General features: G+C 42.5%; 1 protein-coding gene across 1 annotated transcript in view; it reads left to right on the top strand.

Annotated features, from left to right (window-relative positions):
• Window positions 1-13740, top strand: part of Galnt9 (polypeptide N-acetylgalactosaminyltransferase 9) — a 77483-nt gene that overhangs the window by 40732 nt on the left and 23011 nt on the right. The window contains exon 5 of the mRNA XM_085680139.2: window positions 2264-2461. Coding sequence (XP_085536265.1) covers window positions 2264-2461 — 198 coding nt within the window. The remainder of the gene's footprint in view (window positions 1-2263; window positions 2462-13740) is intronic.

Raw genomic sequence — 13740 nt, 5'->3', positions numbered from 1 at the left:
AACAGAGTAGGGCAGAGAAAAGGTGGCCTGGAATAGTACTTCCCTGCGCCACTGTGACCAAAGCCCCTCACTAGCTACTGGCAATAGCTGGGATTTGTCCTCTGCCAACTCAGGCACCTAGATCAAGGTGCTTTGGGGGCTGCATCCCTCTGAGGCTCTAATGAGGGTCTCGCTCTGCCTCTGCTCTGCTGGCCTTCGCATGGCCTCCTGTCCCTTATTGGAACCCTGGTTACTGATTCGGCCAGGGAGCTTCTGTTCCGAACCTGTTGAGATAACTGGGGTATCCCTTAGTTGTGCAAAAAAAGCTGCATCTAAGCCACACCTGTCTGAGAGGCCAAACAAGGTGAACCAGGAAATGTACAACAACCAGGAGTTCAGAGGCACCCTGAACTAACGAGTGGGCAATCACACACAGTTGTGCATAGAGACCCTTTGTAACACTCAGTCCTCCAACCCCCAGTTGACACTATGACAAACTTTTGAAAAATGAGCTGGTGGGCTGGTGAGATGGCTGAGGGTAGAGGCTCTCGCTGCCAAGCCTGGCTCTGATCCCTGAGACCCACATGGCAGGATGGAATCAATTGCTCTAAGTTGTCCTCTGAGCTCCACATACATATATGGCATGCTCGTGTGCGTGCGAGTGTGTGTGTGTGTGTGTGTGATTTAAATTTCCTTTAAAAATGTGGGAGAAGTGATACAAAAACTCTGAGTTATAGTCTCTCTCGAAAATGGGGCAAAATTGGATGTTCCTTGGTGACCTGACCTGGGCAGGTGCTCACTGTGGCCCCTAAGAGGCTCTGTGAATGCCTCCTGTGGGCTCGGGCTGCTGGCTGTGCTCCTCATATTCCCATGCTTCCCTTCTCTGTCGCTCTGTGACAAGACTTCTCTTTCCATTATTCTGTCACCACCTTGAATCCTGTATCGTTCATTATGTGTCATCGTGAATCCTCCCACCAGAATCACCTCCTACTGTGGCATGGGTTGTGCATTGCACAATTCACACTCTATCTACCATCAATTCCCTGAGGGATAGTGGACACTTAGGAGATCTGAATTTATCAGTCAGAATGAAAATTGTTTAACCTGTATAACTCTCATTTCATTCAACTGGAAACCCCATTTCTGTGAACGGCAGCTTCCTAGCACAGCCTTTATTGCAGGTTCTGCATGTTAGCGGGCATGACATTTGCAGTCTCTCTGGTGTGCTTTGTGCATTCATCCATTGATGAGGCAGTAGGTCAATAGAGGCTCCCAGAGGGATGAGGTTAGGGGCTGTTCCCTCTCCATATTGCCCCGACTCTTGATCCTTCCATCTCTGAAGCACACAGACCCTCAGCCCACTAGTCACCTCGATCTCAGATATTATCTGAACCTCAGTTTGGATGCAGTTCTCCAAACAGAACCTTGTCCTCTGGTAGACTATGTAAGGCCTGTCCATGCTATCTCCAAGATACAGCACAGGCATCAGCATCGAGAGAAAGCCTGCTGTTTTGGCCCTTCGTCTCTGACTTTAGAGTCTCTCTTGCCAGTCTCTCCCATGGCCTGCTGATCCCCTACCCCCATGCATACAGGGCATGTGCCAATGACTGGTAAAGCTGCTCTGTCAGTGTAGACTTCCATCCCCACACCCTAATGTCCTCCCACTCAGTGCCCAGAGCACTCCACACTGGATCCCATCTAGAGCTGCAGAGCTCATCCCACTCACTACTTCCTGCTTTCCATGGTGCCTTTCACCTCCCACACATCCTATACTCAGGCTTCATCATCCTCATTCCCCTTAACCATGGCCTGTTATGTAGGCTGTGCATTGCGTACAGCATATGTAAGCACCATGAGGCATGGATTTTTTTTTCTTATGAATGTAATCTGTTGCAACAAGGGTGGTCCACAATAGGTCTTCAGTTAGCTCTTGCAAATGGATGTACCTAGAGGTACAGGATTAGGGGGAGAGTAGGATTAGGCTAAGAAAACTCTCTGTACAATCCCAGGGCCCTGGCTGACCCATGAAGAACATTCAGATGTCCCTGTGCTTAGCACTGACCAGTCAAAAAGGCCCAGGCTTTGGTCAGGTTAGTGTTGTGGGTTAACCATTCCTAGTATTCCAAGATTACCATAACTGGGTCCTGTGCACAGCAGATGGGGGCCAACCAAGCTTAGATACCAGGCCTAGCTGAAGGATCTGCACTCTTGGCCAGTGGAGCTCCTTTCTTGGGTTGCTGAGGGTTCTGGGATGGCTCTTGTTCATGGCCAATACCTTCCGCAGGGCTGAGCCCGCCCTTGCGCGGATCCAGGAAGACCGTCGGCGCATCATCCTGCCAGCCATTGACAACATCAAGTACAGCACATTTGAGGTACAGCAATATGCCAGCGCTGCCCACGGCTACAACTGGGGCCTGTGGTGCATGTACATCATCCCTCCGCAGGACTGGTTGGACCGTGGTGATGAGTCAGCACCCATCAGGTGAGCCAGGATCAACGTGAGGGTGGGAAGTGCCACCAAAGATGGTTCAGGACCAGAGGGAGGGTCATTTCCTTGAAGAAGCCCCAGCCTTCCCTCAGATGAAAAATGTGCACCTCACAGGGGTGATAGGGACTGCCAAGACTACAGAGTACCATGACTGGGGGCAGGGCTAGCTCATATCCAAGTCCAGGATGATGACCAAGTCAGACCAGGTTACACAACCTGGTTGTGTGAGGTTGGAAGAAGGAGAGGCAGAGACACAGAGAAGGAGAGAGACTAAAAGAGACAGTGATGTGGGAGGTCAAAGACAGAGAGACAGGGATAGGTTGAGTGAGTGACAGAGACTGAGACAGCAACTGAAAGACAAGACAAACTGCGAGACAGTGGCAGAAGGAGACAGAAAGACTGAGACATAAAGGCTAAAGGCTAGAGATGTATAAACAAAGACAGAAAGAGAGAGAGATAGAGACTAAGGAGGAGAAAGAGGCAGTGAGGAAAGAGATTGAGAAAGATAAAGATATGGAAAGAAACATAGAGACAGAAAGGTGGAGAGCAGGGGAGGCAGCATGGGGATTCCCTGAGCGTGGGTCAAGAGGCAGCCCATGGCTGTGAACTGTGTTAGTACTCTGGCCTCACATAACCCGTGGAACATTTACTTTCAGTTTGAATTGGTTCCTTAGACTTGAGGAGAGGAGATTTGAGCATTTTGAAAATACATAATGCCAACATTTCATGAGATCTGGGAGCCCCATTCATCCAAAAGAATCACAGGCTCTGCCCAGCAGGGACTCTGGGAGCTTATTTGTGGGAGACCCTGCCACTGTCTGTCATCCTGCTGAATTTTGATGTCATCACACTTAATTAATTTTCTTTCACCTGACTGTGTTGCCACGCCCACATCTCTGCAGTTTCCACTCCCTTCCCCAGAATCCCCTTCGACCACATCACCTGATGATGTGGGGAATCAGTGCCCCTGGGGAATCTGTGCCTTCACATCTGGTAGTTTGTCCCACTTTCTCCTGGGGACCAGCCTGGGTTTGAAAATTGTCTTTGGAATGAATGAATATCTCCAGGTGCTACTGGGCCCAGGGTGCTGTTGCTTACCGTGGGTCTTGGTGGGACCACCTCCTTGTCTCCCAATGAAAATGTTGCATTCTGGCTAGAATGCTGCAAAGTATCTTCAGTCCCTTGGACCAGTCTCTCCCATAGGAGGGTCTCCTGGAGGTCTTCCAGGCTAGTGCACAGCTCAACCCTGCAGACTGAAGAACTAGTTGGTTGAAGTGCCCTGCTCATCTCCTCTGGCAAACAGCTATTGGCAGTAAATCCAGATGAAATCATTTGGCACAGAAAGGGAAAAAAATTCATCCCAGAAGAAAAAATGGTTTCACAATGCTAAGACGAAGGAGCTTCCAAAATTGGCAAAGCACTGTTTCTCCATACATCCTAGCTCCACATGACTCTTTTCTTAGAGATGGACCATGAGTCTTGGAGTTGGGGCAGCCTGCAGTGATTGAGTAGGGGGTCTGTGCTCTGGACTTTGCAACAAGGTCAGAGGGTGGAGCTTCCCAAAGCACAAGGCTCACAGATGGCTCCCTAGGAGCTCATTGAAGCAGAGAGTGACGGTCTGAAGGTTATTTTTCTTCATTTGAGATTCAGTTCATGATACCGATTAGTAGCAAGATAAATGCTTGTGTGTGACATTTTAGAAATCTGTGGAAGTCAGAGGCCCAAAGGGAGGCATCCCCCACAATTTGTGGCAGGCTCTGGATATCCAAGAGACAGTGGAGCACAAGCTTGCTGGCCTGAGTCTGGTGGGATGGTGGTTCCCAAGCACATTCTTTAGAATCACCCAGGAATTGTTAACCTTTCTGCCAGAAACCAGCTAACTAATGGGGCTGACTTAACAGATGCCACATAAAAAAGATGTGCACATGGCTAAACACTGGGAGGATGCCGGACAGAAACCCCAGTGAAAAACTCGCAAGTTGAAACCTTGCAGAGATACCACTATGTGTACTCAAGAGGATGGTTGAAACAGAGATTGACAATACCTTTAGTGGGTGGAGCACACAGAACCTCATTTCTGGCTGGTGGAAGCCACTTTGGAGAACTGGCAATTTCTTTCTTGTAAATACGTGAGAACTTTGTATAATCCGGACACTAATCCTGGCAGGTTTTTTTTTTCTTTTTTTTTTTTAAGTACTGATAGTTAGAATATTGTTTATTTGAATGTACTTTGATTCCAGCTTTGTTCACGTTTTGGCATGTTTTAAATACATCTTTACTCTTGCATGAGTTTCTAAGAATGGCTGTGCTTTAAGTTATATATTGGTTAGTTAGGTTTTATGATCCAATCTGTATTTCTTTCTTTCCTCTTTATATTTTTTTGAGTTCTACATTTTTCTCTGCTCCCCTTCCTGCCTCTCCCCTCCCCTTCAACCATCTCCCAAGGTCTCCACGCTCCCATTTTACTCAAGAGATCTTGTCTTTTTCTGCTTCTCATATAAATTAGATTCATGCACGTCTCTCTTAGAGTCCTAATTGTTGTCTAAGTTCTCTGGGATTGTGATTTGTAGGTTGGTTTTCTTTGTTTTATGTCTAAAAGCCACTTATGAGTGAGTACATGTGATAATTGTCTTTCTGGGTCTGGATTACCTCACTCAAAATGATGTTTTCTAGCTCCACCCATTTGCCTGAAAATTTCAAGATGTTATTTTTTTCTGCTGTGTAGTACTCCATAGTGTAAGTGTACCACATTTTTCTTATCCATTCTTTAGTCAAGGGGCATTTAGGCTGTTTCCAGTTTCTGGCTATGACAAACAGTGCTGCTATGAACATAGTTGAGTACATGTCCTTGTGGCATGGTTGATATATACCCAAAAGTGCTATTGTTGGGTCTTGAGGAAGGTTGTTTCCTAATTTTCTGAGAAATCACCATACTGCTATCCAAAAGGGCTGTACCAGCTTGCACTCCCACCAGCAATGCAGGAGTGTTCCCTTAACCCCACAACCTCTCCAGCATAAGCTGTCATCAGTGTTTTTGATCTTGGCCATTCTTATAGGTGTAAGATGGAATCTTGGAGTTGTTTTAATTTGCATTTCTCTGATGACTAAGAGTGCTGAACATTTCCTTAAGTGTCTTTCAGTCATTTTAGATTCCTCTGTTGAGAGTTCTCTGTTTAGGTCTGTACTCCATTTTTTATTGAATTATTTGTTCTTTTGATGACCAATTTCTTGAGTTCTTTGTATATTTTGGAGATCAGACCTCTGTCTGATGTGGAGTTGGTAAAGATCTTTTTCCATTCTATAGGCTGTCGTTTTGTCTTATTGACCATGTCCTCTGCTTTACAGAAGCTTTTCAGTTTCAGGAGGTCCCATTTATTAATTATTCCTCTCAGTGTCTGAGCTACTGGGGTTATATTTAGGAAGTGATTCTCTGTGACAATGCGTTCAAGTGTAGCTGGCTTTATGCTGAAGCCTTTGATCCATTTGGACTTGAGTTTTGTGCATGGTGATAGATATGGATCTATTTTCATTATTTTACATGTTGATGTCCAGTTTTGCCTGGCAGGCAAATTCATTTCAAAACGAATGAAAGCACAGTCCATTAAAAGTTTTACATATAAGTGCCTTAATGGCAATTTTTAAAATAACAGACTCAGTGTAGAAACAAGCCAAATGTTTTGACCAGGTGAGTCCTGCCTGACATGGCTTCCCTCACTCTGAAGGACCAGGAGTCACAGAAGATCCTGACAGATGTAGATAACCTCCTTGCTAGATTTACCCTTGGAAGTGGTTTGATAGTCTGGTGTACACCAGTGTCTTGGTATTGCTGTCTCTCCTGCCTGAGAGTCTAAAGGAGAATCCAGTCGGGCATCAACTCTGGAGCACTAGGAACAAGAAGGGTGGGAATTTCATCATTGCCTCCCCACCTCTGATGTGAGAGGAGAGACAGGAGAATGCAGTCCTACATTGCCTCCATTGCTCTGGAGTATGAGGAATGTTGGGTGAGCCCTGTCAGATGTCACTTCCCTCACAGTTTTGGATGAGGAGCAACAAGAGGGAATCCTGTCAGTCAGAGAGATGGTAGGGGTAGTACCATCTCCCTCACAGGGCTGGATCAGGAGCAACAGAGGAGAGAGAACCCTGTTGTTGTCACCTCCCCCTCTGACATCTGGAATAAGAGGGGTGGTCCTGACACTCATCACTCTTCTCACCTGGAGGATCAGGAATCACAGACAGATCCCGGTCAGACAGCACTTACTCTGTGGTAGCAGGAACTGTGGGCAAAATCACTGTTGAGCATGGCTTTTCTCCCTGCTGAGGATCTGCACTGATTGACTTCCTTTCACAAAGAAGGTCTCTGCTGACTCCTCAAGTGTGCCCAGCAAAAGAATGTAATCTGCCTGTGAACCAGGAACAAAATGTAACCAACCAAAAGCCAGTTTCCTCCTGGCTATTCTTTGGCGTGGCCTGATATACTCTTGTAATGGCCAAATAATATTCTGTGCTGTGCACAAACCATTGTTTGTCTATCCAGTCACCCACAGAGACCATTTGCATTGATTCACTTTTTATGGTACAACAGGACCTAGTGGATCCTAAAAGGCCCAGAAGATGGGGTTAGAGGCAAGAGATATAGTTTGGACAAACAGATTCCCAGATCAGGACCCTTGGGGACATGTCCTCTGAATGCTACATAAGTAGAGATCATACCTATAACGACCAGGACACTTCCCCCAGCCTGAGAAGATCTCATTCGAGGAATTCTGTTCTGTGATCACAGGAAGAATTTCTCGTGCAGATAAAGTCAGTGTTTGTGACTCGTGCTCTGTTGCCTCATGAGTTTACATTTATTTTGGGGCTAAGCAATAATAAAAAAAATTACTGGCTACAATAGCCTTTGTGGTAGGGAATTGGGCACCTCTCTTCATCAAAAATCACTCTGGGATTGTTGTTGTTGTTAAGATGAGAGACATGCCAGCCCAGACTACTATACCCAGGAAAACTTTCAATCACCATAGAAGGACAAAACAAGATATTCCATGACAGAACTAGATTTAACCAATACCTAGCCACAAACCTAGCCCTACACAAAGTATTAGAAGGAAAACTCCAACCTAAGAAAGTTGGCTACATCAACAAAAACACAGACAATTGATGATCTCACAACAGCAAATCCCAAAGAAGGTGAAAACACACAAATTAACATCAACAACAATGAAAACTAAACTAACAGGAGATAGCAATCACTGATCATTAATATTCCTTAATATAAGTGGACTCAACTCACCTATAAAAGACACAGGCTAACAAACTGGATATGAAAACAGAGTCCATCCTTCTGCTGCATACAAGAAAAACACCTCAACCTCAAAGGCAGATATCACTTCAAAGTAAAGGGTTGGGAAAAAATTTCTAATGAAATAGGCCTAAGAAACAAGCTGGTGTAGCTATCCCAATATCTAACAAAATAGACTTCAAACTAAAATCAATCCAAAGAGACAAAAAAGAACATTTCATATTAGTCACAGGAAAAATCCATCAAGAGAAAATCTTAATACTGAACATCTATGCCCCGATACAAGGGCAACCTCTTATGTAAAGGAAACACTTCTAAAGCTTAAATCATACATTAAACCCCACACTAATAGAAGACTTCAACACGCCACTCTCACCACTAGACACGTCAGTCAGACAAAAAATTAGCAGAGAAATAAGGGAACTAATAGATGATATGACTCAAATGGACTTAACAGACATCTATAGAATATTCCATCCAAACAGAAAAGAATATACCTTCTTCTCAGCACCTCATGGTACCTTCTCAAAAACTGACCACATACTCAGTAACAAACCTCAACAGATACAACAAATTGGAATAACCCCATGTATCTTATCAGATCACCATGGCTTAAAACTAGAATTCAACATTAATACTAATTCCAGAAATCCCACAAACACATGGAAATTAAACAGTGCTCACCTGAATCATCAATGGGTCAAGGAAGAAATAAAGGGAGAAATCAAAGACTTCCTAAAACTCAATGAAAGTGACCACGCAACATACCCAAATTTATGAGACACAATGAAAGCAGTGTTAAGAGGAAAGTTCATAGCACTAAACGCCTACATAAAGAAGCTGGGAAAATCCCACACTAGTGAATTAACAGAACAGTTGAAAACTTTAGAACAAAAAGAAGCAAACTCACCTAAAAGAACTAGATGGCAGGAAATACTCAAATTGAGAGCTGACATCAACACAATAGAAACAAAGAAAACAATACAACAAATCAGTGAGACAAAGAGTTGGTTCTTGGAGAAAATCTACAAAATAGACAAACCTTTATCTAAACTAACCAAAAGGCAGAGAGAGAATATCCAAATAACAAAATCAGAAATGAAAAGAAGACATAACAACAGACATGGAGAAAATACAGAGAATCATTAGGCCATATTTTCAAAGCATGTACTCCACAAAATTGGAAAACTTAAAGAAAATGGACAACTTTCTGGATAAATATCACTTACCAAAATTAAATCAAGACCAGATAAGCATATTAAACAACCTATGACTGCTGAAGAAATAGAAACAGTCATCAAAAGTCTCCCAACCAAAAAAAGTCCAGGACCAGATGGTTTCAGCTCAGAATTCTACAAGGTTTTCAAAGATGAACTAATACCAATACTCCTCAAACTATTCCACACAATAGAAACAGAGGAGCATTGCCAAACTCTTTTTATGAGGCCACAATTACCCTGATACCCAAACCACAGAAAGACATTACTAAGAAAGAGAAGTACAGACCAATCTCACTCATGAACATCAATGCAAAAAATACTAAATAAAACACTGACAGACTGAATCCAAGAACAAATCAGAAAAATCATCCACTGTGATTAAGTCAGCTTTATCCCACAGATGCAGGGATGGTTCAACATACGAACCAGTGTAATCCACTATATAAACAAAATGAAAAATAAGAACCATTAGATGCTGAAAAAGCTTTTGACAAAATACAACATTCCTTCACGATAAAGGTCTTGGAGAGAGCAGGGATACAAGGAACGTACCTAAACATAATAAAGGCAATATACAGAAAGCCAACAGCCAACATCAAACTAAATGGAGAGAAACTCCCAGCGATTCTACTGAAGTAAGGAACAAGACAAGGTTGTCCATTCTCTCCATATCTATTCAGTATAGTTCTTGAGATCCTAGCTAGATCAATAAGACACCAAAAGGAGATCAAGGGGATACAAATCAAAAAAGAAGTCAAACTCTCACTGTTTGCTGATGATATGATAGTTTACATAAGTGATCCCCAAAATTCTACCAAGGAACTTTTACAACTCATAAACACTTTCAGTAATGTAGCAGGATACAAGGTTAACTTTAAAAAATCAGTAGCCCTCCTGTACACAGATGATAAATGGGCTGACAAAGAAATCAGAGAAACATCCCAATAGCCACAAATAGCATAAAATATCTCAGAGTAACACTAACCAAACAAATGAAAGACTTGTATGACAAGAACTTTAAATCTTTGAAGAAAGAAATTAAAGAAGACACCAGAAAGAGGAAAGATCTCCCATGCTCTTGGGTAGGTAGAATTAACATAGTCAAAATGGCAATCTTACCAAAAGCAATCTACAGATTCAATGCAATGCCCATCAAAATCCCAGCAAAATTCTTCACAGACCTCAAAAGAACAACAGTCAATTCCATATAGAAAAGCAAAAACCCCAGTATAACCAAAACAATCCTGAAAGATAACAGAACTTCTGGAGGCATCACAATCTCTGACTTCAAACTCAACTACAGAGCTACAATACTGAAAACAGCCTGGTATTGGACAGGAGGACCAATGAAACCAAATCAAAGACCTGGATATTAATCCATACACTTTCAAACACCTGATTTTTGACAAATTAGCAAAAAATATCAAATGGGAAAAAAAGGCGTATTTAACAAATGGTGCTGGCATAACTGGATATCAACATGTGAAAGAATTAAAATAGATCCATATCTCTTACCATGCACAAAACTCAAGTCCAAATGAATCAAAGACCTCAACATAAAGCCAGTCGCACCGAACCTTATAGAAGAGATAGTGGGAAGTACACTTGAACGCATTGTCACAGGGAATCACTTCCTAAATATAACCCCAGTAGTTCAGACACTGAGAGGAACAATTAATAAATGGGACCTCCTGAAACTGGAAAGCTTCTGTAAAGCAGAGGACACGGTCAACAAGACAAAACGACAGCCTATAGAATGGAAAAAGATCTTTACCAACTCCACATCAGACAGAGGTCTGATCTCCAAAATATACAAAGAACTCAAGAAATTGGTCATCAAAAGAACAAATAATTCAATAAAAAATGGAGTACAGACCTAAACAGAGAACTCTCAACAGAGGAATCTAAAATGACTGAGAGACACTTAAGGAAATGTTCAGCACTCTTAGTCATCAGAGAAATGCAAATCAAAACAACTCCAAGATTCCATCTTATACCTATTGGCTCGTAGCTTTAGGCATGCTTCCCCACATTCCCTCCCCCTTTTCTGTCACTCTCACCATTTAATCTTTCAATTCTACTCTTCCCCATCTCTCTACAAATATATGTTCTATTTCTCCTACCCTGAGAGATCCTCCCCTCCCTAACAGTCCCTTACATACTAACCTCTGTGGTTATATGGACTGTGGCATGATGGGGAATCTCAGCCAATCACATTCTGCTTAAGGTGTATCCCCCTGAGGCCATACAAAACAAATAAAAGATCAAAGTGCCTTGCCACTTCCTCTTTTTGTTTCGCTGCTCCTTTGGTGTTCGTGGGATCTCTGGTCATGTAAGTTTTCCCCTTTTTATTAAAAGCTAAATCTTTTTTTTAAAAAAAAAAAAAAGAATGGCCCAGATCAAAAACCCTGATGACAGCTTATGCTGGAGAGGATGTGGGGTAAAGGGAACACTCCTGCATTGCTAGTGGGAGTGCAAGCTGGTACAGCCCTTTTGGATATCAGTGTGGCAATTTCTCAGAAAATTAGGAAACAACCTTCTTCAAGACCCAGCAATAGCACTTTTGGGTATATATCCAAAGGATGCTCAATCGTACTACAAGAACATGTGCTCAACTATGTTCATAGCAGCATTGTTTGTCATAGCCAGAACCTGGAAACAGCCTAAATGCCCCTTGACTGAAGAATGGATAAGAAAAATGTGGTACACTTACACAATGGAGTACTACACAGCAGAAGAGAATAACAACATCTTGAAATTTTCAGGCAAATGGATGGAGCTAGAAAACATCATTTTGAGTGAGGTCATCCAGACCCAGAAAGGCAGTATCACATATATCATAAGTGGCTTTTAGACATAAAACAAAGAAAACCAACCTACAAATCACAATCCCAGAGAACCTAGACAATAATGAGGACTCTAAGAGAGTTGTGCATGGATCTAATTTACATGAGAAGTAGAAAAAGTCAAGATCTCCTTAGTAAATTGGGGGCATGGGGACCTTGGGAGATGGTTGAAGGGGAGGGGAGAGGCAGGAAGAGCAGCAGAGAAAAATGTAGAGCTCAATAAAAATCAATAAAAGAAAAGAAATTGAGAGACATACTTGTTATACATTAGGATTATATCTTTACCAATCAAGTTTTTGCTGTTAAAAGTCAGAGTGCTATTAAAATTTTGTTACTATTAGCTGTGTGAACAAAAAAAATGTACTGACAGTTGCTTTTTAAGAAAAATATTGATTCATTTATTATGCATACAATATCTGCCTACATGTCTGCCTTCAGGCCAGTGAGGGCACCAGACCTCATTAGAGATGATTGTGAGTCACCATGTGGTTGCTGGGAATTGAACTCAGGACCTTTAGAAAAAGGCAATGCTCTTAACCACTGAGCCATCTCTCCAGCTCCCTGACAGTTGCTTTTTAATACCGTGTTGTTCTCAGGTTGTTCACTGCTGCCTTCCAGCCAGTGGGAGCAGAATGCTTCTGTTCAACTTGATGCAGACCAATGTCTCTTCATTTTTTATTGGAAAGACTTGGGCCTGCAGAAGGCCAGGGACCAGGAGCTCCGAGTGTCCTCTACTGACTTCAGCATCAGGAGCTGTGGAAGACCATGACAAGTCCCTCAGAGTGCTGTGGCCTGGGAGAGGCTAAGCTCTGAATGCCAAGGAATGCCTTTGTTCTGAGACAGAATCTTCTTTTTTTTTCTATTCAACATTGTAACATGGGGGGGCTGTTTGTTATTTGGGTTTCTGTCCTGCCCGGCCCCCCAGCTGTTTAGTCCCAGAGAAAAATCACACACAGATCTCTGTAAGTTATAATGCTGATTGGCCCATTAGGTCAGGCTACTTATTAGCTAACTCTTACGTCTTGATTAACCCATTTTTCTTATCTATTTTAGTCATGTGGCTCAGTACCTTTTTCAGTGGGGCAACTCACATCCTGCTGCTTCAGTGATCTGGGCAGGAGTGGGAGGAATCAACTTCCTCCTTCCCAGAATTCTCCTGCTCTCCTTGCATCATTTCCACTTCCTGTCTGGTTTTCCTGCCTACACCTCCTGCCTGGCCAATCAGCGTTTATTATAACATGATTGACAGGATACAGACAATTCTCCCGCACCACTTCCCCCTCTTTTTTTTTTTTTAAAAAAAAAAACCAAAATAACAAAAAAACAAACAAAGGAAAATATCCATAGTCCATTTTTTGGGAATGTGGGCGTAGTATTCCAGGCTACTTCTTGCTGGTTGAGGGTGCTGATAATCTTATGGGAACCTAAAGAAAATTTAGAGTTATGATCAAGTCCTGACTGAAGTATCCTGTGAGTCTTGATCATCTCAGGCAGCAGTCTTGAACCTGTTCTGGATGAAGAACTCAGACATCTGGGCCATCTGTTCCTACTGGAGATTGCTCAGGTGGTCTCTCTTGGTCAAAGATGATTTTTCTTAACTCTGAATAAATCCACAGCCTCTCATTTTCTGTAGAAACAAAAGCAAAATCTCTTCTCCAAAGTAACATACCTTTTGACTTCAGTTTTGAAGCCAAGGTATTTTCAAAATACCTATCTTGGATTAATTCTGCAGCATTTATAAGCAAGTATCTTTTAGCAGCTGTTGCTCCTTCCTCAGCATTCAATTTAAAGAGAGCATAACAGCAGACAGTATCAAGATTCTCCGTGTATTTTCCATCTTTATGTGGCTTTATTTTAACCTCTATTTATTTTATTTTTACTTTTAACTTTTGGCTTTTTGAGACAGGTTCT

Source organism: Myodes glareolus, chromosome 2 (genome assembly GCF_982192425.1).
Source record: "Myodes glareolus chromosome 2, mMyoGla1.1, whole genome shotgun sequence".
Lineage (NCBI taxonomy): Eukaryota > Metazoa > Chordata > Mammalia > Rodentia > Cricetidae > Myodes > Myodes glareolus.
This window is presented reverse-complemented; position numbering and strand designations above follow the sequence as displayed.